The sequence below is a fragment of the Haliotis rufescens genome, unplaced genomic scaffold (genome assembly GCF_023055435.1).
Source record: "Haliotis rufescens isolate VD_foot unplaced genomic scaffold, xgHalRufe1.0.p SCAF_21, whole genome shotgun sequence".
NCBI classification, from domain to species: Eukaryota; Metazoa; Mollusca; class Gastropoda; order Lepetellida; family Haliotidae; genus Haliotis; species Haliotis rufescens.
Genome location: NW_025963902.1, coordinates 6,364,209 through 6,392,173, shown reverse-complemented (window position 1 = coordinate 6,392,173; position 27,965 = coordinate 6,364,209). Strand labels below are relative to the sequence as shown.

The 27,965-nt window shown below is 43.0% G+C and overlaps 2 protein-coding genes across 2 annotated transcripts in view; both read left to right on the top strand.

The window, feature by feature from the left end:
• The first annotated feature begins 161 nt into the window (after positions 1 to 161).
• Positions 162 to 5,912, top strand: LOC124133342 (SREBP regulating gene protein-like). Its single transcript, XM_046497711.2, has 5 exons — positions 162 to 310; positions 1,937 to 2,099; positions 3,042 to 3,193; positions 4,614 to 4,727; positions 5,777 to 5,912. The coding sequence occupies exons 1-5, from the start codon at positions 218 to 220 to the stop codon at positions 5,864 to 5,866; spliced, it is 612 nt and encodes a 203-aa protein (XP_046353667.2). The 5' UTR covers positions 162 to 217; the 3' UTR covers positions 5,867 to 5,912.
• A 58-nt stretch (positions 5,913 to 5,970) lies between these two features.
• The window catches only part of LOC124133341, a 36,822-nt gene continuing 14,827 nt past the window's right edge, over positions 5,971 to 27,965 (top strand). Inside the window, exons 1-16 of the mRNA XM_048401170.1 lie at positions 5,971 to 6,112; positions 6,326 to 6,472; positions 7,863 to 7,993; positions 9,625 to 9,727; positions 13,391 to 13,541; positions 14,915 to 15,128; positions 16,173 to 16,296; positions 16,531 to 16,708; positions 19,133 to 19,311; positions 19,809 to 19,952; positions 20,748 to 20,909; positions 21,324 to 21,439; positions 24,376 to 24,496; positions 25,325 to 25,604; positions 26,425 to 26,613; positions 27,028 to 27,211. Coding sequence (XP_048257127.1) covers positions 6,005 to 6,112; positions 6,326 to 6,472; positions 7,863 to 7,993; positions 9,625 to 9,727; positions 13,391 to 13,541; positions 14,915 to 15,128; positions 16,173 to 16,296; positions 16,531 to 16,708; positions 19,133 to 19,311; positions 19,809 to 19,952; positions 20,748 to 20,909; positions 21,324 to 21,439; positions 24,376 to 24,496; positions 25,325 to 25,604; positions 26,425 to 26,613; positions 27,028 to 27,211 — 2,531 coding nt within the window. The 5' untranslated portion in view covers positions 5,971 to 6,004. The remainder of the gene's footprint in view (positions 6,113 to 6,325; positions 6,473 to 7,862; positions 7,994 to 9,624; positions 9,728 to 13,390; positions 13,542 to 14,914; positions 15,129 to 16,172; positions 16,297 to 16,530; positions 16,709 to 19,132; positions 19,312 to 19,808; positions 19,953 to 20,747; positions 20,910 to 21,323; positions 21,440 to 24,375; positions 24,497 to 25,324; positions 25,605 to 26,424; positions 26,614 to 27,027; positions 27,212 to 27,965) is intronic.

Sequence of the window (27,965 nt, the reverse complement as noted above, 5' to 3'; positions counted from 1 at the left end):
ATGTGTCACTTGTGTAGAAGTAAAGCTAAACAAATTCCTTACTCATATTGAATCAAATATAGGAATACACCGCATTATTTTTATATAAAAGTATTTCTTTTGTGTTTAAAAATACTTTATAGTAAAATACCACATACTTATTTTGACTAGAATGCGCAAAATAATGCGAAACAATTGACACTAACATACAGGCTTGTATGTTTACCTTGCGATACCAATGTTTGGCACCCGTGTTTTGCGTAAACGCTGGGTGTTAGGTGTCATTTTCCTCGGATCGTTGATATATTTTCTTGCTGCAACATTTTCAAAGGTAACGTCAAATATTCATGCGGAAATGTGTACTCCAATGAACCCATTTAGACAAAATTCCGAATAGTTTGCGAGTGACAAAATCTCCACTGGACGATAAATCGATGAGTCAAACGGGTAGGCAAATGGAAATCAGGGTGTCTTGATCTACCTCCATGATACTGGACGGCACATCCTGTGCAGCGCAAGGACATCTTTCGGAATTCATTAGCAATTTCATCTGACGCTTAGTCCGAAATGCAATTCTACTGTGTGTTAACTTAATTAATCCGTGAATCAGTCTCAAATTAACTGCTCAAGGGGGTAAAAAAAATGCAAACAACCACAAATTTCAAAATGGTTTGATGTCCTACACAAACACAATGATATTACAACAGTCTATATTGTTTGCTCTCATTAGCCCTATTGACTTCCCTCATTAATCCTATTGACTACTTATCGCTCATCTTGGCATCGTACTCTATTGTTCAGTCATCACAGTAATCCTATCTAACCCGACATAACCTATCTTCAAACTGTTGAGATGACGGCATAACCCATTTTCTTTTTGCAATCCAAGGCACCTTGTTACCTAAATAACCTAGGCAAGTTGTGCAAAAAACATTTGCATCCATTGCTGTGGGCGGGCACTTGTAGTTGTACTTATTGTATCAGTAAAAGAAAATTAATAATAACATAAGTATTTTGTGTAAATTACTTATCACAAACCAAAAAAGGGAGATAATTTGAAGAAATGTATATTATACTTCTTCAACAATGGATGCCAACCTTGACCAACTTGAACTTGTCTTGCTTTATTATTTAGATATTTCAGTGCTAATGTGCATGATGTGTTTATAATCAAATATGAATTAGTATGAACTGAGCCGTGTAAGCAGAAATATTTTAGAAGCCTCCGGCTTTGTAATTGTTAATGCAGCTTTTTGTCAAAGGGATGCTTTTGGGGAACGCAAGTTAACATTTTAGTGAAACATGAATGCAAGTCTCAGTTATTTTTGCTGATAACATATACCGTTTTCAATGTAATAAGCGCCTCGCTCTAATAAGCGCCCACGGCGATATTTGCTAATATATTGGCCAGTGAACAATCCCAATTAGCACCCCTTCCGATTGATCAATGTACACAAGACTTATTTATTCGCGTATAATATGCACTCGTGTGCTATATGCACCCTTACGTATGGGCAATTAAATTATATCTGTCGGATATAAACAGTTCAGGCTGTCAGCATAAACCACAAAATTAAATTTATCTTTCAATTCTGTTTTCTTCCACCAAAATAACATTCTAATAGGAGACCCCTATTTCTAATTTTGAGAGCGCCCTGGGTGCTTATTGCGTTGAATACGGTAGTAAATTACATTTATGATGTACATGCTTATAACAAACTGATGGATGTAACAAACTGGTTTGTCGGTTCAGCCATTTGCTGTATATTTTATCATTGTTTTAATTGATGGATATCACGAACATGCTTTTTAATTAACGATTAAAGGGATATATCTCACTCACTTTGTGGTCCTGTGTGTACTCTGTCAATGACAATGTTTATGTTTAAGATGAACTGTTATCTCTGAGCTGCCCATGATTCACCAATCTATAAAAAAAAATGTTATGCTTTTTCAGTCTGACGATCTAGTGTTGGAGGAGTACAAAGTTAGGAAAACCCAGCGTCAACCATTCCAGTGGCAAGCCAAGATACCAGATGAACCTGAGACTAATAACCGCACACGTCATATACATTGTCGTAATTCTGTCCAGGGGAAACACCTTTTAGTAGATGAACGAGGTAACTTCATCCTTTTTCACTATCTGTAAGATATATTATGGAATAAAGCTCAGTCATGATTTGTCACAGACTATTGAGAAAATGTCTGATTTAATCTATAAACATTAAAGGTAGATATTTTGCCATGCAAATGGTTCTTATGACATGAGGCAGGTTACTTGAAGTTGATCCATGAGGATTTCTTGATTGAATTGCTCCCCAAAAACCCATGCTGGTAGTAAGAGGCGGCAAAATCTTTGGGTGGTCAGGCTCTTTGACTTGCTTGATAATGTGTCTTCGTACCCTACATTGCTGATAATATCGGTCACTGGATTGTCTGGTCCAGATTAGATTATTTACTAGCTGCCATCCTGTCATGCATATAGCTGGAATATTGCTGAGTGCGTCATTTAACAACAAACATTGTGTCTAATATGATCCTTTGTCATCTTAATGTCATGTATAGATTAAGGGCCAGTCTTCTGTCAACTATCTGACCATTACAATGTTTTCAATCAGTATATGCCAGTGGGTAGATATTTGGTTTGGTTGGGGGTCATGCCTTAAAAATATATATGGTCTATCGACAGCTGACATGTGAGAACAATAATTTTGGAAGAAAAATAGAGTATCACCCTCATGTGTTTGGATATCAATCAAGACTCTGAGTAATTAACTTTTATCAACAGTATGACCCGTGAAGATCCGGGGTAGAACAGGTCTTCAGCAACCCATGCTTGCCGTAAAATGTGACTATGCTTGAGGATATGTCTGAGAGATGATGATGACATGCTTTTGTTGAGGATATGTCTGAGAGATGATGCTGACAAGTGTTTTGTTCAGGGTATGTCTGAGAGATGATGATGACATGTGTTTTGTTCAGGGTATGTCTGAGAGATGATGCTGAAATGTTTTTTGTTCAGGGTATGTCTGAGAGATGATGCTGACATTTTTTTTGTTCAGGGTATGTCTGTGAGAGGAGACATATAGGCCCAGGATCCTGCTGTGATATTCGAGGCTCATCCACACGCCGATACCAGTGTGAGAGTTGTCTGTCCAATGGTTGCTGTACAGTGTATGAATTCTGTGTCTCCTGCTGTCTTCAACCAGATAAAGTAAGATGTTTGTCAAGCATATAATGTAGACCCGTGTAAGGTCTTCAGCAACCCTGACTATGTCTGTCGTACGAGGCGACTAACATGATCGAGGGGTCAGACTCACTGACTTGGTTGATGCATGTCATCATATGCCAATATGGTGGATCAATACTCATGATGTCAATCACTGGATTGTCTGGCCTAGACTCGATTATTTACAGACCGCCGTCATTGAATATTGCTGAGTGCGGCGTTAAACAACAAACAAACAATAAATGCATGCACACTTTCAACCGCATATACTGCCAAAACACAGATGAATGTGTTAATGCATACTTACTGGTGTTTTTTAAGGACAAAGTGTACAAAAGTACTGTAAAAGCAACGTCCATTCAATTTTACATGTCACTTTTATGTCATCTTGATCATGTATATACTTGTATCGTTTTGTATTGATACATGACCACATGATGCAGTAGTTGTATCGTGCCACTGTATCCCCATGATTCAGAAGTTTGGTGAAGAAGTACAGAGCTTACTAGTTGCATTTGTTTCTTGTTACTTACGGAGGAAAAAACATAAAAAATGGTGTGCATACTGTGTATTTATGTGTAGCAGATTTAAGCGAAGTTTGCACATACGAGTTTACGTTTACAACTTCATAAATGCCAAAAAATATCCAATGCTTAAAAGTAAATGTGTCAACAATAACAACTTCACAGACTGCTTCTGTAATCATTAACACAAAAAAACTGTTGACAACGATACAAAGTCAGTGACATTATTCAGCCAAGTAATGCAACTGTCCTGTGAAGATCCGGGGTAGAATAGGTCTTCAGCAACCCATTCCTGCCGTAAAAGGTGACGTTGCTTGTCGTTAGAGACGACTAACGGGATCGGGTGGTCAGGCTCGCTGACTTGTTTGAAGCATGTCATTTACAGACCACCGTCATATAGCTGGAATACTGCTGAGTGTGACGTTAAACAACAAACAAACAACAGTAATGCAACCAAAGTTCAATCCATCCTATCATCAGCCAATCAGGATACAGGAGTCCACTAGAGGGCATGGCCTTTTTTGGCGGGTGTTATGGAAACATAAGCGCAAATAAAATTGCTTGATTTGCTAATCAAACGTCATGGAATTATTTGCAATTGGTTTATTATACATGGCCTTTTTTGGTTGGTGTTATGGAAACTTAAGCGCAAATAGAATTGCTTGATTAGCTAATCAAACGTCATGGAATTATTTGCAATTTATTTATTATGGAATATATTAAGAATATTTTGAGAATATGCCCAGAGCATGTAGATTGTAATCTAAAGTAGCAGTCGTTGGTGACTAGGTGGATTCAGCTCTTGATATAACCCTTCTTAATGTCATCAACAAGATGTGAAACTTGATATGTGTAAATCTAAATATTTTCCTTTCTTTCAGAAAACTTTATTGAGGAGAATATTGCGAGAGGCCAGCAACGAGCCATTTAACTTATTTTCACTTGTGTCAGATCACTTTGAATTGTGTTTAGCCAAGTGTCGTACATCATCCCAGGTGTGTATACATTACTCCAGTTGGGGTCCATAAATATGCTGGCCCACTTGACAAAAAACAAACAAGCATGAACAAGTCATACTCTTGCCAGTTCATGAAGTTGGATCATCTTAAATTTACAATACTGACTAATTTTAATTAAAATTTTAATTAAAATTAGTCAGTATTTTAATTTTGAGATGATCCAACATCATGAACTGGCAAGAGTATGACTGCACTGTTCTTAATTGACTTTGCTCCGTTGTCTTCTATACTGTAAAGAGTTATCTCCCTTGTTCATGCCAGGATCTTCTAGTCATGACTTTGAATCCCAAATTTACCCTGTTCGTGATCCTTTTCTGTCAGCACTATATGTGCATGATGTGTGTTATCAAAGTGCAAACTCTTAGATCTGTGTCAGTTTGAACCTTACCCGATCATTCAGCTGACACACCATGAAATGACTGTAATACCTTTGAAACCAGCAGTATTCATAATTAAGGGGGTTCTGGGGTGTTTTAGGTTTTCTCCCATGCTATTTGACTAGACCTCATATTTGACTAGACCTTATATGGGTAGCCCTGTGGTTAAAGCGTTCGCTCGTCACGCCAAGGCCCGGGTTCGATTCCCAACATGGGTACAATATGTGAAGCTCATTTGTGGTGTCCCCCTCCCTCATATTGCTGAAATATTGCTAAAAGCAGCATAAAACCATACTCACTCACTCATTTTAACTTTTGTGACTATGCTTGTCGTAAGAGGCGACTAACGGGATCGGGTGGTCAGGCTCACTGACTTGGTTGATGCATGTCATCGTATCCCAATTGCGTGGATCGATGGTCATGATGTCAATCACTGGATTGTCTGGTCAAGACTCGATTATATACAGACCGCCGTCATATAGCTGAAATATTGCTGAGTGCTGCGTCAAACAACAAACAACCAATCTTTAACTTTTAAACTTATGACAAAGACCCCTTGATTTTCAAGCTTAATTTCCAACACTGAACCAGCATGTATCCCAACTCCCTTACTCCCGCAACAACTCAGTATTACTGTTTCTTTTACAGAGTGTGCAACATGAAAATTCCTACAGAGATCCCAAAGCAAAATTCTGTTTCGGAGAAAATCCTCCAGATCTTCAGGCCGTTGTTAACTGAGGTGGGCTCAGGATAGACACCTAGGACAGATGACGTGTATATAGTTGTACAGTTGTATAAAGACAGGTGTACATATTCCTCCGCTATTGTGTACATATCTGTGTATTGTGATATTGTGTTGTGCTATATATTGGGAAAATGCCTGGAGCCAATGAGATCAAGCCCACAGATGAGCAGCCTTTTCGCCTACAGTGGCTCAACTCTTGCTACCAACAGACACTCCTGCCTGATGCACCCTGGCATGGTGTAAGTATTGATGGAATATCTGTTATACATGATAGAAGGGATACAATTTGAGCACATAACTGTATTATACATGTCAAGGCGTATAACAGGTGTTTTTTTCATCTGTGTAAATGAAAACAAAGAAGACATGCTTGTCGTTTTCAAAGAAATGACTGGCAGAACTATGTTAATTTTGAGCCCTGCAGATCACAAAATTTGTCTGTACCGTTTCAGATTGAAAGTAAGGTGGCAGAAGTGCTGGCGCAGCGGGTTGAGAAGCAGTTCATCCATCCAGAGAGACGAGAAGCCCTACTTGATGTGCTAGGTCAGCAGTTCGTGGACTCCTACCTCAGTAAAGTCAAACGAGATCCACAGCTGCTGGTAATTGATTACTCTTTAGAACAAAGAAACAGGCTATAGGTTACCTTGAAATGATTATGTAAGCAAGTAATTGTCTATAGGTTACCTTGAAATGATTAGGTAAGCAAGTAATTGGCTATAGGATACAGTGAAATGATTAGGTAAGCAAGTAATTGTGTACAGGTTATAGTGAAATGATTGGTCATGTATGTTTGTATTCTATTTCAAGTATCATATTATTCGTTTGTTTTGTTTGTTTGTTGTTTAATGCCACACTCAGTAATATCCCAACTATATGACAGCGGTCTGTAAATAATTAAGTCTGGACCAGACGATCAAGTGATTGATATCATGAGCATCGATCCACGCAATTTGGATATGATGACATCAACCAAGACAGTGAGCCTGACCACCCTATCCCATTAGTCGCCTCTTACAGCAAGCATAGTCACCTTTTACGGCAAGCATGGGTTGCTGAAGACCTATTCTAACCCGGATCTTCACGGGTCCATTTACCTTGTAACGAATACAAACTAAATTCTTGTTAACATGAATGCAGCCTTGTCAGCTGAATCTCTCTCATCCCATCCTCTCCACACTCCTCTTCATCTAATCCCTACACCTGGACTATTCCACTAAATTTACCTTCGTCGTTTTAACAATGTGTAGTGGTTTTGGCATGTAGTTATTTTGGGAGACAACCCAAGAAAGACCTCATCATTCAGTGCCATGTGAACAGTATCCTACCTGGAAACATTACCCTTTGGGATTCCGGGTTAGAACAGGACCTTAGCATCTTTATCCATGTTTCCTATGCTCGTCGTAAGTTGGTGATGAAATGGATTGGCTGACTTGATTGCGTGTCATCACACCCAAACATTGTGGGACGTTGTTCATCATGTCAACCACTGGTTTTTGCTTGTTAAGAATTTATTATGTGCAGGTCATCGTCATGTTGCTGGAATATTGCTGTGTGTCATGTGGAACAACAAATGGTCAAAGCAGGGATCTGGAAATATGTTTTCGCCAATAGGACATTTGCATTTTGGCCACGCCCACCTCATATCTGAGGTGCTGGATCTTCACGCATGAATAACTGGTTGTTCATGCATGAATAAAAAGAATCAACACACAAGTGTCACTTTCATAACATGTATACATGATATATATACAATTTGTTAACAATTCGACGACACATAGATCTAATATGTACAATTTTAACCTATCAGGATGTAGGTTTTGCTAACTTGACTATTGAACGGTTTCCACTGTATAACTGTTGGTTGCACCTAGCCTTCCAGCGTGGCATGGTTGGTGTTGGGTCAAAGTCCATCTTTGACCGTCAAAGAAACGTTGACTGTAGAAAACAGGTGTGGAGTGGTATGACAACAGTGTTGATGTTTTATTCCAGGACCCGCCCAACATGTTGAAGGAAGAGAGACAGAAGCTGGTCGTTGAGGCTCAGTCCTGGTTGAACAGTCAGATGTACCGAGCTGTGAAAGATGTGGGGTACCAGAGGATCATCACCGGATCCCAAGCAGAGTATGTAGCTACGGTGCTTTTATTCTATGTAGGTCCATGGTGTAGTGGATGAGCATCTGCCCAGATAGGAGAAGGCCCATAGTTCGATTCCCGGCCACATCATTCCAGACGTTAAAAGATGGTACTTCTTCTTACCCTGTCTGGCACCTGGCTGGAGGATAAAACCAGGACTGGTCCGGCCAGAGTCAGTATGCCTAGTCTGTGTAAGCTGTCCCAGCCAAAAATTATTTAAACATTCTGTACACTTTGACACATGGCATTTTCTGATTTGTGTCAGATTGTATAATTCATGGCAGAAATATGCCTGCATTCAAAATTTGAGTGGGGTGGAATGGGGGACCTTGAAGTTTACCCCTATTGTATTTCAGATTCTGTGAAGATTCTGGGATAGAATAGTTTTTCAGCAACCCATGCTTGCCATAAAAGGTGACTATGCTTGTTGTAAAAGGCGACTAACGGGATCGGGTGGTTAGGCTCGCTGACTTGGTTGATGCATGTCATCGTATCTCAATTGCGTGGATTGATGCTCATGATATTAATCACTGGATTGTCTGGTCCAGACTCGATTATTTTACAGACCGCCTTCATATAGCTGATATATTGCTGAGTGCTGCGTTAAACAACAAACAAACAAACAAGCAATATTTCAATCTGGGGACCTCCTAAATATTTATCTTTAACATTTGGGAAATGACAAGGAACTCTTGACTTCATGCAGTCAATTTTTGTGTGCACAGCATTCTTAAGAATATGTGATGTCAATAAGGAAGGCCATCTTTATATTTTAGTGGTTCTTTCTTTTTCTTCCCATTAGGCTCTTACCTCTTGTGACCTAGAATAGGTCATGCTTGCCGTAACAGGCCACTATGCTTGTCATAAGTAGTGACAAACTGGATCAGGTGGTCAGGCTCGCTGACTTGGTTGATGCATGTCATCGTATCCCAATTGTGTGGATCGATGCTCATGATGTCAGTCACTGGATTGTCTGTTCCAGACTTGATTATTTACAGACCACCGTCATATAGATTGAATATTTCTGAAGGCAGCGTTAAACAACATACAAACAATCTCAGCTCTTTATTGCTTTTCAATACTAAGATCAGTTATCTTTTTACAGATTTTCAGGTTTAATGGTGATGTTTAAAAACAAATCTAATATCTCAAATATTCATTCCATTTGTGGCAATGTATACTGAGATCTAATATAGAAAAAAAATACAGTACAGTAAAAAAAAATCCAAACAGGAAATAAATATTTCCCGACTCCAGTAAATATGGTTAAGACAAACATGATGGTTGGTCAAGGTGACTTGTATATCACTGATAACAGGACCAATAGTGATGAAGAGGCTTTTACATGTTTGATGCTTGATTTTCCATTGCATTGAATGCAACTTTAAAATGCAATGGAAAAACTCCTCTGAAATTAAGAAAAAAAATGTTTTAAGAGAATACCAATTTTGAAAAAAATAGCAATTTTGTCTCAATTTGCCTGCCAAGGGTCGTTTAGAATCCAAGATAGATCCCTACACGAATCTGTACTCTCTGTCATTCGGCAGCCCCCACAGTGCCTCTGATGTAAAACCCCCATTCACTCACTTTTGAAGTTGTTCTCATGTTTCCTCCCCTAGTGATGAGCCTCCCCCTGGCTATGCTGAGTTCATGCAGCACACGTTCGGTGTGTTTGTGAATGGACTGGACAGACAGTGCTATCTACAGGAGATGGAACTGGCGGTAAGTGGGAGGATTTATATGACAACATTTTTGGACTAAACAGTGTGAAAAACCACAGTGAACAACAGGGGAATAAATCCCTCCCAACCAGCTCCTAGCTTCCCAATCAGACCCATGCCTCCCAATCAGCCCCCAGCCCCCTAATCACCTGCTAGCCTCCCAAATCAGCCTTAGCCTCCCAACCAGCTCCTAGCTTATCAATCAGCCCCATACCTCCCAATCAGATCCATGCCTCCGAATCAGCCCCCAGCCCCCAATCAGCTCCTAGCCTCCCAATTAGCCCCTAGCCTCCCAATCTCCCCCATGCCTCCCAATTAGTTCCTAGCCTCACAATCAGTCCCTAGCCTCCCAAACAGTTCCTAGCCTCCCAATCAGTCCCTAGCCTCCCAATCAGCTCCTAGCCTCCCAATCAGCCCCCATACCTCCCAATCAGCTCCTAGCCTTCCAATCACCCCATGCCTCCCAATCAGCTCCTAGCCTCACAATCAGCCCCCATACCTCCCAATCAGCTCCTAGCCTCCCCCCATCAGACCCATGCCTCCTAATCAGCCCTAGCCTCCCAATCAACCCCTAGCCTCCCTCAGCTCCTAGTCTCTCAATCAGTTCCTAGGCTCCCAATTAGATCCTTCCCTTCCAATCAGTACGTAACTTCCCTATCAGCCCCATACCTCACAATCAGCTCAAAGGCTCCCGATCAGCTCCTAGCCTCCCAATCAGCCCCTAGCCTCCCAATCAACCCCTAGCCTCCCAATCAGCCCCTAGCCTCCCAATCAGCCCCTAGCCTCCCAATCAGCCCCTAGCCTCCCAATCAGCCCCTAGCCTCATAATCAATCCCTAGCCTCACAATCAGTCCCTTGCCTCACAATCAGTCCCTAGCCTCCCAATCAGCTCCAGCCTCCCAATCAGCCCCTAGCCTCCCAATCAGCCCCTATCCTCCCAATCAGCCCCTAGCCGCCCAATCAGCCCCATACCTCACAATCAGGTCCTAGCCTCCCAATCAGCCCCTAGCCTCCCAATCAACCCCTAGCCTCCCAATCAGCCCCTAGCCTCCCAATCAGCTCCTAGCCTCCCCATCAGTGTCTAGCCTCCCAATCAGTCCCTAGCCTCCCAATCAGCCCCTAGCCTCACAATCAGTCCCTAGCCTCACAATCAGTCCCTAGCCTCACAATCAGTCCCTAGCCTCATAATCAGGTCCTAGCCTCACAATCAGCCCCTAGCCTCACAATCAGCCCCTAGCTTCCCAATCAGCCCCTAGCCTCCCTATCAGCCCCTAGCCTCACAATCAGTCCCTAGCCTCCCAATCAGTCCCTAGCCTCCCAATCAGGTCCTAGCCTCACAATCAGCCCCTAGCCTCTCAATCAGTCCCTAGACTCACAATCAGCCCTAGCCTCACAATCAACCCCTAGCCTCCCAATCAGCCCTAGCCTCCCAATCAGCCCCTAGCCTCACAATCAGTCCCTAGCCTCCCAATCAGTCCCTAGCCTCACAATCAGCCCCTAGCCTCACAATCAGTCCCTAGCCTCACAATCAGTCCCTAGCCTCACAATCAGCCCCTAGCCTCACAATCAGCCCCTAGCCTCACAATCAACCCCTAGCCTCACAATCAGCCCCTAGCCTCACAATCAGCCCCTAGCCTCACAATCAGGTACTAACCTCACAATCAGGTCCTAGCCTCACAATCAGTCCCTAGCCTCACAATCAGTCCCTAGCCTCATAATCAGGTCCTAGCCTCACAATCAGCCCCTAGCCTCCCAATCAGCCCCTAGCCTCACAATCAGCCCCTAGCCTCACAATCAGCCCCTAGCCTCACAATCAGCCCCTAGCCTCACAATCAGTCCCTAGCCTCACAATCAGTCCCTAGCCTAACAATCAGCCCCTAGCCTCACAATCAGCCCCTAGCCTCACAATCAACCCCTAGCCTCACAATCAGCCCCTAGCCTCACAATCAACCCCTAGCCTCCCAATCAGGTCCTAGCCTCCCAATCAACCCCTAGCCTCCCTCAGTTCCTAGGCTCCCAATTAGATCCTTCCCTTCCAATCAGTACGTAACCTCCCTATCAGCCCCATACCTCACAATCAGCACCAAGGCTCCCGATCAGCTCCTAGCCTCCCAATCAGCCCCTAGCCGCCCAATCAGCCCCATACCTCACAATCAGGTCCTAGCCTCACAATCAGCCCCTAGCCTCCCAACCAACCCCTAGCCTCCCAATCAGCCCCTAGCCTCCCAATCAGCCCCTAGCCTCACAATCAGCCCCTAGCCTCACAATCAGTGCCTAGCCTCACAATCAGCCCCTAGTCTCACAATCAACCCCTAGTCTCCCAATCAGGTCCTAGCCTCCCAATCAACCCTTAGCCTCCCTCAGCTCCTAGTCTCTCAATCAGTTCTTAGGCTCCCAAGTAGATCCTTCCCTTCCAATCAGTACGTAACCTCCCTATCAGCCCCATACCTCACAATCAGCTCCAAGGCTCCCGATCAGCTCCTAGCCTCCCAATCAGCCCCTAGCCTCCAAATCAGCCCCATACCTCACAATCAGGTCCTAGCCTCACAATCAGCCCCTAGCCTCCCAACCAACCCCTAGCCTCCCAATCAGCCCCTAGCCTCCCAATCAGCCCCTAGCCTCCCAATCAGCCCCTAGCCTCACAATCAGTGCCTAGCCTCACAATCAGCCCCTAGCCTCACAATCAACCCCTAGTCTCCCAATCAGGTCCTAGCCTCCCAATCAACCCTTAGCCTCCCTCAGCTCCTAGTCTCTCAATCAGTTCTTAGGCTCCCAAGTAGATCCTTCCCTTCCAATCAGTACGTAACCTCCCTATCAGCCCAATACCTCACAATCAGCTCCAAGGCTCCCGATCAGCTCCTAGCCTCACAATCAACCCCTATCCTCACAATCAGCCCCTAGCCTCACAATCAGTCCCTAGCGTCACAATCAGCCCCAAGCCTCACAATCAGTCCCTAGCCTCACAATCAGCCCCTATCCTCCCAATCAGCCCCTAGCCTCACAATCAGCCCCTATCCTCACAATCAGTCCCTAGCCTCACAATCAGCCCCTAGTCTCACAATCAGCCCCTAGCCTCACAATCAGCCCCTAGCCTCACAATCAGCTCCTAGCCTCACAATCAGCTCCTTGCCTCACAATCAGTCCCTAGCCTCACTCACAATCAGCCCCTAGTCTCTCAATCAGCCTGAGGCATCATGTTCATGGTTCGGTGTCCTTTTGAATTAACATGATAAAGTGCATTGTTTATTGTTGGACAGCCTACTAACCCTAATCACTTACTCATGCCATAAGAGCATGACTCTTATAGGCTACATGCTTCTGTAGGGTTTGCCCATGGAGTTTGAAGTGATGTGGATGGGGAAAGATTGCTGAACTCTTCAGTCAGGCTTCTGTTATAGCACAGGGTACGTGGCTTAGCTGTCTGAGGTGTTGCAATTTTATGTGCAGAATTGATTCCCTCAGGGGTGCCAGAAACCCGTGACCATTGATTTGAAACCCAGATTTGCCCCAATTATGTTTCTGTTTGTCAACACCATGCCTATACAAGTGGGTTTCACCAAAGTGGAAAATATCTGCATTTTCTGCACATCAAGCTGACACAACGTGATATAACTGAAATATCGTTCACCGTGGTGATAAACCAAACTCACGCTCTCTGTTACAGCACCAGAAGCAGAAGGAGCTCCTGAACAAGAGGAAGGGTCTGAGGGATGCCATGTACAGACTGCCAGCGCCAAGCAGGTTCAAGCCAGCATCCTCAGCAGCATCCTCCGCCACCAGCAAATCCTCCAAACCATCCACAGGTCAAATCAAGTGTAAGTTTAGTCTTCCCTGTATTTAGTGCTGCAGTCGCTAAGTAAAATTACAATGAAGTGTGTGAGGGTTGGGTGGGTGTATATTAAAACTATTCACAAGTTAATTTTGTTTTTCAGTTATTGATCGTCAGTGAACAAACTTTGTTAAGAAGTCAGTGATTCTAAAATGTTTTCAATAAAAGTTACAAGACAAGTATATTCCCTATCTTCACTGCTGTGTTCTGTACACATTTGTGATAAACACAAGAAAATAGGGACTGTCATGTACATTTTCTGTCTTGGTAGGGGGTGCTTATAAAGATTACTTACAGATTGGTCAAGAAGTTGGTTAGTAGGGCTGTAACAATTCACCAATACCTATGATATCATCGATACTTAGGTTCACACAATATTTGAATCGTCAGTTTGTGAGATTGCGATGCTCTATAAATAGAACAGAAACAATAATAGAGTTACCTCCCATAATGGCAGAAGTAGCATAGCTCAGCCAGTAGGAATGGCAGATTACAAGTATGTGGACGTGCTGAATAACTGTTACATTTAATTAGCATCCATTCATTTAAACCTGTTTTGTTCCTGGGAGTTTCTTTGTAAATGTTTCTGAGATAACATTAAATAAATGTATGAAGAAAGAGGTTTTAGAGCTGTATTTAACTATTTTCATCATTTCTTACCCTTTGATGTGGTGTATCGTGATACCAGTAGTATTGTCAGTCCGTAACATGATACAAATCGTACCAGGTGATACTCATCTCTATTGGTCTGGGGCCGCTTATTGGAGCAAGGCTCTCAACACAGCAAATACTGTGGACACTATGGTTTGTTATCAAATTGTCTTGTGCTGAAAGTATCTCTGTAAATTTGTACATGTTGAATCTGAGGACTTTACTGTTTGACTATGGAAATTCCATGGTAAGATTTGCCCTCAAGACAGTGAGAAAGAGTATTGAATGGCTACAATGACTGATAACAGAGTTTCATGTTGGCTCATATTCTAGTACACACCTGATTGTCATCCAAAATTTAAGGGTGATGGGGTAGCGTAGTGGTTAAAGCATTTGATCATCATGCCAAAGACCTGGGTTCTATTCCCCACATGGGTACAATGTGTGAAGCCCATTTCTGCTGTCCCCTGCCATGATATTGCTGGAACATTGCTAAAAGCAGCAAAAAACATACTCACTCCAAAATTTAATTGGGGCGGGAAGTCGTGGATATCGATGAGATCAAAACTTATAAATGCATGAAAATGTCCTCTGCCATGTCTCCAGCAAAATCATTGGATTAGGGACAGACTTAGTCCTGGAAAGACCAACTCCCAGCTGAGATTTTGTTGAAAAAGTTTTCAGGTTCTTCTTTGTGTTTTCTTCCAGCTATGGTGCAAAAGGTTGAAGGGGACCCACCCCCATTGTGGGGAGTACAGAGTGATGGTCTGGGAAACTCCATTGTGGCCATTCTGGAGCGAGATCCACGCAAGTTTGACCACGTGGCAGGCCGCCTTCATGGCCGCCAGTTGCCAGGGAAACTACGCTCGTACATGTGGGCAGATGTATTGTTCAAAATAGAGAGGAAGAAGATGAAAGAAGTGTAGGTCTACAATACTGAATTGTAATACTGAATTAGAGAAGAGCCAACGAAGTTACAGGGAATTACGGATTATCTGTCCCGAGTGTATTAATCATGTTAATGGTGTTAATCTTGAGCCCTTTGTGAGGCACTAACAGCATTCAGTCACGAGGGACAAATAATCTGTCATCCTAAGTTCCGAGTAGGTTTTTCTATATATTTCTCATTCACATTTTTGGGGAGAAAATGAAGAAAAAATGTATGAAATTTCAACCCTACTGAGAAACTTCATTGAATATTGTGACCTCATGAACAATGGATGATGTCATATTGTGGTTTCCTCCACAGGGAATCAAAGTGAAGCTTCAATTGTCCAATCAGCATTGAGGATCACTAAAATGCATATGTGCAAATATTGGAAAGTTATTACACACAATCATTCTACCCTTGTACTATTTCTAGTTATATCCGAATGACCTGTCATTTATCCAGTCTTGGCCATTTTGGCCCATACACCCCTTAATTATTCAGCAGAAATATGTTTCAGTTCTTGTCGTCACTGATTATCTGTAATTGCTGAGAGCGGCATACACAACGAACTTATCTTCTTTAATGATTTTCAACTGATTTTACTCTTGAACTTAACCAACCCGTGAAGATCCAGGGTAGAATAGGTCTTCAGCAGCCCATGCTTGTCGTAAAAGGCGACAATGCTTGTCTTAAGAAGTGACTAACAGGATCGGGTGGTCAGGCTCACTTACTTGGTTGATGCATGTCATCATATCCCAATTGCATGGATCCATGTTCATGATGTCAATCACCAGATTGTCTGGTCCAGACACGCTTACTTGCAGACCGCCGTCATATAGCTGGAATAGTGCTGAGTGCGCATTAAACAACAAACAAACAAATAAAACAAACTTGAACTTTACATGAAGACATTCACTTTGTGAGAAGAATGTATGGTGTATGGTGTCTTCAGAAATGCCATTGTCCCGTTACAACACTGCCCCTATGGCTTCTCCAGGTCAGAACTTGATTGAGCCACATGTATTTTGCTCTCAGGTATGTTGAGAAGATGATCCGAGAAAGATTTGCCCATGGTGTGACCCGAGGGCTGAGTGAACTGAGGCTGAAGCGAGCCACACAGTCTCCCATCAACGGCCTTATAGAGAATGCTACAATTGAGGTCAGTCAAGATGAACAGTGATTGATGGTTCTTGTTTCCATATGTTTTTGACCTTCTGCTAGACATGAAAATATATTTCAATGACTCATTTTTTGCTTGTTTAACATGTGATGACAAGATAGTCTGGATTTTGTTGGAAGTTGATCATACCCAGTTTGTAAATGCTACTCAAAGATCTTATCAGCAATCTTACCAGAATATTCTTCATGTTAAGTGTTAATTGTTTTGTTTCAGACATACACCAAGACAACATCCATGGTGAACCACAAGGAAGCCAACCATATGAAAGAGACTGCTCGTGCTCTGAACGTTCTGTATGTGTATGACCGGAGCTATGAGCCCTACCTCATACACTGGCTCTTCCCTCTACAGATCGCCTTCAGAAGCCCTACGGGATTACTTGATGACAAAGGTGGGACAGTCATCCCCAGTGTACAGGCTTGTAGGTTAGCAGGCTCATGTGGGGACTCGTAGCAGGCTCATGTGGGGACTCGTAGCAGGCTCATGTGGGCACTCTTAGAAGGCTAATGAGGGGACTCTTAGAAGGCTCATGTGGGCACTCTTAGCAGGCTCATGTGAGCACTCTTAGCAGGCTCATGTGGGGACTCTTAGCAGGCTCATGTGGGGACTCGTAGCAGGCTCATGTGGGGACTCCTAGCAGGCTCATGTGGGGACTCGTAGCAGGCTCATGTGGGCACTCTTAGCAGGCTCATGAGGGACTCTTAGAAGGCTCATGTGGGGACTCTTAGCAGGCTCATGTGGCCACTCTTAGAAGGCTCATGTGGGGACTCTTAGAAGGCTCATGTGGGCACTCTTAGCAGGCTCATGTGGGCACTCTTAGCAGGCTCATGTGGGCACTCTTAGAAGGCTCATGTGGGCACTCTTAGAAGGCTCATGTGGGCACTCTTAGCAGGCTCATGTGGGCACTCTTAGAAGGCTCATGTGGGGACTCTTAGAAGGCTCATGTGGGGACTCGTAGCAGGCTCATGTGGGCACTCTTAGAAGGCTCATGTGGGGACTCGTAGCAGGCTAATGTGGGCACTCTTAGCAGGCTCATGTGGGGACTCTTAGCAGGCTCATGTGGGGACTCTTAGCAGGCTCATGTGGGGACTCTTAGCAGGCTCATGTGGGGACTCTTAGAAGGCTCATGTGGGGACTCGTAGGAGGCACATGTGGGCAGTCGTAGCAGGCTCATATTGGCACTCTTAGCAGGCTCATGTGGGGACTCTTAGAAGGCTTATTTGGGGACTCTTAGCAGGCTCATGTGGGCACTCTTAGCAGGCTCATATTGGCACTCTTAGCAGGCTCATGTGGGGACTCGTAGCAGGCTCATGTGGGCACTCTTAGCAGGCTCATGTGGGCACTCTTAGCAGGCTCATATTGGCACTCTTAGCAGGCTCATGTGGGGACTCGTAGCAGGCTCATGTGGGGACTCTTAGCAGGCTCATGTGGGGACTCGTAGCAGGCTCATGTGGGGACTCTTAGCAGGCTCATGTGGGCACTCTTAGCAGGCACATGTGGGCACTCTTAGAAGGCTCATGTGGGCACTCTTAGAAGGCTCATGTGGTCACTCTTGGAAGGCTCATGTGGGGACTCTTAGCAGGCTCATGTGGGGACTCTTAGAAGGCTCATGTGGGCCCTCTTAGCAGGCTCATGTGGGGACTCTTAGAAGGGTCATGTGGGGACTCTTAGCAGGCTCATGTGGGGACTCTTAGAAGGCTCATGTGGGCCCTCTTAGCAGGCTCATGTGGGGACTCTTAGAAGGGTCATGTGGGGACTCTTAGCAGGCTCATGTGGGCACTCTTAGCAGGCTCATGTGGGCACTCTTAGCAGGCTCATGTGGGGACACCAGGTTAGAATTAGTCCCCAGTAACCTATGCTTGCAATGACTTAACTAATCGGGTGGTCAGACTCAGTGACTTGGTGTGTGAACGTATTGGGACGGTGTGGATCATTGCTCATAATGTCAATCACTGGTTTGTCTGGTCCAAACTATTATTTCCAGGTCGCCCTCTTATCATGCGTACAGCCAGAATATTAAACATATTAAATAACAAAGCATAGAAGGGTTCAATATTGTAAACTTATTATCTATTATTATTATTATTATGATATTGCTGGAATATTGCTAAAAGCGGCGTAAAACCATACTCAGTAATATTTCATAGTGCCATTATCACTGTTTCAATGAAAGGAAAGACAAGTCGAAATCTTATTATATATTATGAATTGTGTTGATAATTAGAGTTGGATGTCTTTTAAGCACTGCTGCTGAAATTGGATTGCATGAGAGCATTAGGCAACATCATTGAAAGAGGAAGCATTTAGAGAGATGTGTCAACTGGTATTGTTCATATTAAATACACAGTTCTGTAATCATTGTTTCAATATATCATGCCAGCCTTTTTATGCAACATAAAGGTGTTGCCATCTTGGCTCATGGATCCAACATCCCTAAAAATTGTGGAAGAGAGATACAACATGAACTTTTTTATAGTCTGCTGAATGCATGGGGTAGCCAAGTGGTTAAAGCGTTTGCTCGTCAAGCTGAAGTCCCGGGTTCGATTCCCGACATGAGTACAATGTGTGAAGCCCATTTCTGGTGTCCCCTGCCGTGATATTGCTGGAATATTGCTAAAAGCGGCGTAAAATCAAATTCACTCGCTAACTCACTCACTCAGTCACTAGGGCAGTCAGAATATTGCAGGAACATTGCTAAACTATATTCTCATTCACTCACTCTGTCACTAATAGTGGAAGACTGTCCAATGTTTGTTGGATAGTAATATATCAGAACATGAACTGTATCAGAAATAATACAAGTGATCTGTTTCAGGGGAGCATGTGTTTGAGCTAGCGATGTACCTAGACCTGCTCAACACCAACTGTTTCCCCAAGTGGCCCCAGGTGTTTGCAATAGCGGAACAGGTGATGAACACACTCCAACAGGCCGACCCAGAGTTGCATACTCACCTCACCAGCATTGCCAAGAAGAACTTCAAAGTCAACCCCAAGGTAGGCTTCCTTGTCAGTTCTAACAGCAGTGAGTGGGGAAGTGGGGTAGCCTTGTGGTTAAAGCATTACACCTCCTCAGCATTGCCAAGAAAAGCTTCAAAGTCAACCCCTAGGTAGGCTTCCTTGTCAGTTCTAACAGCAGTGAGTGGGGAAGTGGGGTAGCCTTGTGGTTAAAGCATTACACCTCACCAGCATTGCCAAGAAAAGCTTCAAAGTCAACCCCTAGGTAGGCTTCCTTGTCAGTTCTAACAGCAGTGAGTGGGGAAGTGGGGTAGCCTAGTGGTTAAAGCATTTGTTTGTCAGACTGGAGGCACAGGTCAATATCAATCTTTGGATTGGTCCAGATTCGTTTTTTTACAGTCCACCATCATAAAGCTGCAATAATGCTGAGTGCAGTGTTACAATGTTAAAATATCACTGGACTTCAAAATTCAAATTATAAACAAAATACATGTATACCAATAAGTGTTACTGTAAGCCTGACTTGCCTCACACAGGAGTTCCTGGTGCAGCTGATCCATGAGGAGAAGTCCAAGGCCGAGGCGCTGTATCAGGCTACCCCCGGCTCACTGAGGACAGACATCACGGCCACTGAGCTGCTGGCTAACCCGCTCATCTTCTTCCGGAGATGGATGGGCGAGGTGAGCACAGCATCCAGCATCTTCAGGGAGACACTTGGCACCTCAATAGTAGTTTTGGTTTCAACCATGATATTGTGAAATTTTTGCTTTGCATCATAGACAAATATGGTACTGATGTGTGTGGGGCCCAGCTGTCGATGTCGCTGCAATTCACTGTTATCAGGCGGGTCAGAAACCTATCGTTGTTGGTTTGAATCCCAGATTTGCCCTGATGTTTCAAGGTTTTTCAGCACTAACTCATGCTCGTGATTTTTACCATAGTGGTAAACAACTAAGACCTACCTCACTACAGGCTTTCTTCCCACATCAGGCTGACATGCCATGATACAACTTGAATACTGTTCAAATTAACATTAAACCCAAATCAATAAGTCCCTCCTGTATATTCATTGCAGGGTTTTGTGAGTGTGCTGGACACACCAGGAGTGTACATCTGGGATCAGTGCTTCATGCAGGACTCACTCACTCACTCACTCACTCACTCACTCACTCACTCACTCACTCACTCACTCACTCACTCACTCACTCACTCACTCACTCACTCACTCACTCACTCACTCCTGTATGTTCATTGCAGGGTTTTGTGAGTGTTTTGTGGGATCAGTGCTTCATGCAGGACTCACCCACTCACTCACTCACTCACTCACTCACTCACTCACTCACTCACTCACTCACTCACTCCTGTATGTTCATTGCAGGGTTTTGTGAGTGTTTTGTGGGATCAGTGCTTCATGCAGGACTCACTCACTCACTCACTCACTCACTCACTCACTCACTCCTGTATGTTTATTGCAGGGTTTTGTGAGTGTGCTGGACACACCCGGAGTGATGTACATCTGGGACCAGTGCTTCATGCAGGGCTGGCGGGACTCGGTGCTCCTCAACACCTGCCTGTCCCTGGTGGAGCTGCTCAGACACAAGTTCATGAAGGCCAAGGATTACATGGACATGAAGGAGGTAGGGTACGACATGGGAGGGGCAGGTGTTGAAGTTTATCATCCAGATTTTTCAGAGCCTAAATGGGGTTATGGTACAACATACAATGGAGATTTGGGGGGTGGGGAGTTGGGGGTACGTTAGAAGGATTTGTTTATAAATTTATCACCTAAAATCGTCAGAACCTGAAAAGGGTTTGGGTATGGTACAACATGGGGCACCTAGACTTTTCTGTAAATGACCGATGTAGTTCAGGAAATAGGTTGATTTAGTTTGTTGAATTCATATTTCAAGGTTGATTGTCATATTTTTTACAGGTAAATACACTCAGATTGTGGGTTATAAATTCATTGCCTTATGGTACATAAAAGTAAGTTAATTGTGACAAGCTTTCGTCAGAATAGGTGAAAACAAACTGACTGCTTTTTTCCCCAGGTGTTCCTGAACGAACCCTGCAAGCTGTACACCTGTGACCTCCAGGCTGCCTGGATACATCTGGAGAACGCCAAGGACCTCAATGACATCCCCTACCAGAACAGACAGAGGCCTGTGTAAGTCACTCGCCCCCTGGAGGGTCTGGGTCGCTCGCTCGCTCACTCACTCACTCACTCACTCATTCACTCACTCACTCACTCACTCACTCACTCTATCACTCTATCACTCACTCACTCTATCACTCACTCACTCTATCACTCTATCACTCACTCACTCACTCACTCACATCCCCTACTAGAACAGACAGAGGCCTGTGTAAGTCACTCGCCCCATGCATGGAGAGTCTGGGTCACAAGGTCCCAGTATGCTGGTCATAGGAGGCGACCGGGTTGTCAGGCTTGGTGATTGTGAGTTGTCATACCCCGACAGCATGATATGTTGCTCATTATATCAACCACTGGTTTGACTGTATACAGCTGTCGTGTTGCTGTAACATTGTGTAACAAGTGTTGCATAAATAATAAAAACGAATGAATTGACAATGCCATTTAGAAAGGGGACAAATGTAACAAATGTTATATTTGGGATAACACTTTCTTAGTGAAGTACAGATTCTCGTACTTGGGTTGAGTCCCAGACAGAACATTAACCTCAGAAAGGTTAATGCAGCTCCAATTATTTGAGTGACAATTTGTTAGCGGGAAAGTCTTTCCTCTCAAGTGTACTTTTGTTTAATAGTGAATTGGTCCTAAATGAATTGTGGATGAGTTGGATTTAACAATTTGTCCGTGAGATGTATATGTCCCTTGTTGACCGAGGATGTTCCAGTTGTATTATATTTACAAATAAATGAACTATTGTGTCTCAGAAAATACTAAGAGGAAGAATTTAAATTAAAACTAGATTTGGATAGATAGTGTGGAGGAAACAATTATTTTCCAAATTAATTTCACTCAATATCGATGACTATTTACTTGTGTGTGTGTATGTGTGTCATACTGTGTTAGAAATGACTATTCCCTCCTTCCAGCACACTCAATATCGATGACTATTACTTGTATGTGTATGTGTGTCATACTGTGTTAGAAATGACTATCCCCTCCTTCCAGCACACTCAATATCGATGACTATTACTTGTGTGTGTATGTGTGTCATACTGTGTTAGAAATGACTCTTCCCTCCTTCCAGCACACTCAATATCAATGACTATTACTTGTGTGTGTATGTGTGTCATACTGTGTTAGAAATGACTCTTCCCTCCTTCCAGCACACTCAATATCGATGACTATTACTTGTGTGTGTATGTGTGTCATACTGTGTTAGAAATGACTCTTCCCTCCTTCCAGCACACTCAATATCGATGACTATTTACTTGTGTGTGTGTGTGTGTGTCATACTGTGTTAGAAATTACTCTTCCCTCCTTCCAGCACACTCAATATCGATGACTATTACTTGTGTGTGTATGTGTGTCATACTGTGTTAGAAATGACTCTTCCCTCCTTCAAGCATACACAATATCGATGACTATTACTTGTATGTGTATGTGTGTCATACTGTGTTAGAAATGACTATCCCCTCCTTCCAGCACACTCAATATCGATGACTATTACTTATGTGTGTGTATGTGTGTCATACTGTGTTAGAAATGACTCTTCCCTCCTTCCAGCACACTCAATATCAATGACTATTACTTGTGTGTGTATGTGTGTCATACTGTGTTAGAAATGACTCTTCCCTCCTTCCAGCACACTCAATATCGATGACTATTACTTGTGTGTGTATGTGTGTCATACTGTGTTAGAAATGACTCTTCCCTCCTTCCAGCACACTCAATATCGATGACTATTACTTGTGTGTGTATGTGTGTCATACTGTGTTAGAAATGACTCTTCCCTCCTTCCAGCATACACACTATCAATGACTATTTACTAATTTGTGTATGTGTGTCATACTGTGTTAGAAATGACTCTTCCCTCCTTCCAGCACACTCAATATCGATGACTATTACTTGTGTGTGTATGTGTGTCATACTGTGTTAGAAATGACTCTTCCCTCCTTCCAGCATACACAATATCAATGACTATCTACTAATTTGTGTATGTGTGTCATACTATGTTAGAAATGACTCTTCCCTCCTTCCAGCACACTCAATATCGATGACTATTACTTATGTGTGTGTATGTGTGTCATACTGTGTTAGAAATTACTCTTCCCTCCTTCCAGCACACTCAATATCGATGACTATTACTTATGTGTGTGTATGTGTGTCATACTGTGTTAGAAATGACTCTTCCCTCCTTCCAGCACACACAATATCAATGACTATTTACTAATTTGTGTATGTGTGTCATACTGTGTTAGAAATGACTCTTCCCTCCTTCCAGCACACTCAATATCGATGACTATTACTTGTCTCAGAAAATACTAAGAGGAAGAATTTAAATTAAAACTAGATTTGGATAGATAGTGTGGAGGAAACAATTATTTTCCAAATTAATTTCACTCAATATCGATGACTATTTACTTGTGTGTGTATGTGTGTCATACTGTGTTAGAAATGACTCTTCCCTCCTTCCAGCACACTCAATATCGATGACTATTACTCGTATGTGTATGTGTGTCATACTGTGTTAGAAATGACTCTTCCCTCCTTCCAGCACACTCAATATCGATGACTATTACTCGTATGTGTATGTGTGTCATACTGTGTTAGAAATGACTCTTCCCTCCTTCCAGCACACTCAATATCGATGACTATTACTTGTTTGTGTATGTGTGTCATACCGTGTTAGAAAGTGACTATTCCCACCTTCCAGCACACACAATATCAATGACTATTACTTGTGTGTATGCCATGTGTATGTGTGTCATACTATGTTAGAAAGTGACTATTCCCTCCTTCCAGCACACTAAATATCGATGACTATTAACTTGTGTGTGTATGTGTGTCATATTATGTTAGAAATGACTTCCCTCCTTCCAGCACACCCAATATCAATGACTATTTACTTGTATGTATGCCATGTGTATGTGTGTCATACTGTGTTCCAGCACCCCAGTGACAAGCAGATCTCCCCCATTGGCCCCCACCCCTCACCCCGGTCTGCTCCACCCCTGCGGCATCAAGGAGATCAGGATAAGGCTCATCATCCCAACAGAGTCTGTCAGCAGGGTAAGCACATCACACAAGCAAAGTCGCTTTAACTGACACACATTTTCACATTTCTACTTTTCAACGTCCATCCTCTACTGCACTGTGAGGGTGCTGGGCTGGGCCAGTCAGCATAGGCACCAGAATTTGCTGTGCAGAGTTGCATCCCTTTGGCATGCGGGTAACTGAGATCGGGGGAACTACAGGAATGGATCTAAGGGTTAGTGTAGGTTTTCCGAAATGCGAAACCTGGGGATATAGAGGATGAAGAGCACCTTGTAATGCTGTTTCTAGAAGCTGGTGATAAATGCACACTTGCACCAGGACACTGAACAAACACATTGATATAGATGAGCATTGCCTGGTGCACTATACGATTCATCAATTAAACCTGGGGATTCAGAAACTGACAAATGATTATCAATCACAATGAAAATGATTTGATCAACCTCTAAATTATAACTGCTGATGAGATAGGGTCATCAATTAAACCTGGGGGTTCAGAAACTGACAACTCATTATCAATCACAATGAAAAGGATTTGACCAACCTCTAAATTACAACTGCTGATGAGCCAGGGTCCTGCCCCACAAACACTCTTAGCACTATGACCATAAGAAGCCTTTGTGTAAGTATGGCAGTTATAATCACCTCATCGTTAAAATAACTTTGTGGAACGGGTCCTTGTCATAGTGAAACGACAATTATGGAGTTCAAAGATGGATCAAATATTCTTTTTGGCACACTAAAATTCTTCTAAGAGAAAACATCTAAATGAGCATTTTATGAGCCTCCCTGGCACATTTGGAAAGCTATGTTAAAAACAAATATTAACCCTTGATATTTCAGGAGCCCTGGCTGGCTAGTGTTGACCCGAACCACCTTCGCCTCTTTATCGTTCTTTACTTCGGAAGTGTCAAGCTGCGGTCCAGAATGTCACTACGAGCTATTGAGGTGACAAGCTTCCAGAACGATGCCTACGGCAATGCTGTATATGAACTGCTGCTGCCTATTGAGAAGTTTGTATTTGAGAACCTCGACCTCTCCCAGTATGACGTGGAGCGGGAACTGGGAGCAAACCCTTACGCCACTGTCAGGCTGGAGTACCACAGACCAGAAGTCATGCAGGGTAGGCTGGATTTCTTGTTTTCTCTTTTTCTTTTTATGTTGTTATATTATTACTTAACTCCATTCACTCAATCCCATGATTGTCATATTTGTAATATACTAAGTTTCCCATAACTGCAGTGAGTTGGGCAATCTTTGATCGCTTCACACATGATTTCGCCGAAATTAATTAAAACAATATTAAAAGGAATTTTGAATAAAATTAATGAAATAAGTTACATACATAAGTCCAGATATACAAAGAACACTTTTTGTAACCAGACAGTGTAATTACATGATGATTTTGCGTACTTCAGTATGGATTTGTTGACATGGTATTTCCGGTGTTACGCGCTCACGGTAATATCTTTCCATGGGGAAAAAAACATCCAAACTCATTATTTCGTGTATAATGCGCACCCCCTTCTACACAGCTGTGCTTTTTGGGAAAAAAAGTGTGCACTATACTCAAGAAAATACGGTACTCAAAAGAAGTTAAGGACCACCAATTCTTTCATATTACTACAGTTAATCTGTCATGCCATGAGTGTTACCTGTACACTCTCCCGAAAATCATTTGATACAAGGACTGCACTGGCTTTTACACTTAAATAAGTTTTTGACAGAATTTTTTTTAAATTTCCTTCATAATTCCTTAATTAAAGAATTACTGAAGTTTCCTTCGCCAATTTTAGTCTTTCATTTTTTTTTAAGAGAGACACCTTAAGTTTTATGTTATTTGTTAATCTCCAGAGCTTGTTATTTCACAAACATATCCTGAGTGATATCTTCCGACGTGGTGAGCTATGTCTGTATGAAACCTGGGCTATCCGTGTCTGCAGGTAAAAGTCCAGTGGCTGTCGGCTGGGCTCGAGTTCCTCTGTTCCGCCAGGGAGCGCCAAGTGGGCGTGTCTCAGCGGACCAGGCGTGGGTGCTACTTGCAGGGGATCATACCTTCAAACTCCACCCAGGGGACACATCGGAACCTTTCACCACATCCATGCCAAAAACACCCTCCGAGAGGGGCGAAAGTAAGCCCCGCTTATACCCCTGTTTCTGAACAAATGTAACTCAATTCTGTGCAGATAACAAACAGAAACGTTCAGTTACAGGGTGAATTTTTACAATGCAAATGCCCTGGTTTAACGCAAACATTATGAATATGTACTAAGACACTTTGAAAACCCAAAGTGGATTTTGACTCTTGATAAACAAGTGACTTGAAGCTTATGTCCAGGTATGGATTCAAACTCAGACAACATTATTGCAACGTTGACGGTCTTCAGGCCTCACTATCACATACCAATTTCTTTGAGAGAGAGAGAGAGATAGATAATTATAAATATAATGACCCGATTTAGTCTACGATAACCCACTTTTGTCCTCCATGACCATTATGACAACATTTAGGAAAAAGGGTTAAGAATTATTTGCCTTTTTTTCAGGTCATCTGATTGGCTATGGCTGTGAACTCTCTGCTGTGGTGTATGACCCACGTAACGAGCCAGCTGACACCCCCAGGCCCCCCCCGCAGGTTCCCCCAGTCGACACAAGGCAGGCCCCACGTCACATACCACGCCACACCCCCAGCCTCACCCCACGCCACACCCCCAGGCAACAACCATCCAGGTAACAGGAGTTGCATATGTTATATCCATGCTGTGAATGTGTATAAGTTGTGTCTTGTATATATGAGAGGTGTGACTATACTGTTTGCCCGATACACTGATATTTTATCCAGTTTATGTATAACATTGCATGCATGTTGGGATCCTGGGTTAGAATATGTTCCAAGCAAGCGTGGCTGGTCGCAAGAGGCGACTTGATGGATCGAGTGTTCAGGCTGGGTGACTTGGTTGATAATGTGTCAGTGTTCCCTGACAATGTTGGTCGTTGCTCACAGTATCAATCACTGGATTGTCTGGTCCGGATTCAGTAATTAAAGGCTGTCATCATATAGCTGTAATATTGTTGTTCATTAAAATCAGATCTTAGTTCTCACTAGCGCTAAACAAAGATCTGAGGACATCCCATTAGGGGTCATGTCAGAACGACCTTTCAACCGACCACTCAGAGCGTTACTTACCAGATCATGAAAGTGACAGTCGGAATGTGATTTCTAATCATGCAACCTCGAAAATGTCAACACGGGGTATTCCGAACGATAGGCTTAACGACTGAATCCATACAATCTAGACCATCGATTAGCCATTCCAGAATGTTCTTTTGATCAGGTTTCAATTTTATTATCGACAATTTGTCAAAATGTTTCGAAGTTTAGTCGCCTATTTGAAGTTAGTGCTGTAAAGCACAAGAAAGCTGCCTACTGATTGGCTAATGCCAGCTTCTTGTCAGTCATTCCACTGGTAGGTCAAAGTTCGCG

Excerpts from the sequence above, each read along its gene's own strand:
- LOC124133342 (XM_046497711.2), top strand. The coding sequence starts at position 218 with ATGTTTGGCACCCGTGTTTTGCGTAAACGCTGGGTGTTAGGTGTCATT. Across the intron at positions 311-1,936 it reads TTGCTGCAACATTTTCAAAG|TCTGACGATCTAGTGTTGGA; the intron begins GTAACGTCAAAT and ends ATGCTTTTTCAG. Across the intron at positions 4,728-5,776 it reads AGTGTCGTACATCATCCCAG|AGTGTGCAACATGAAAATTC; the intron begins GTGTGTATACAT and ends TTTCTTTTACAG.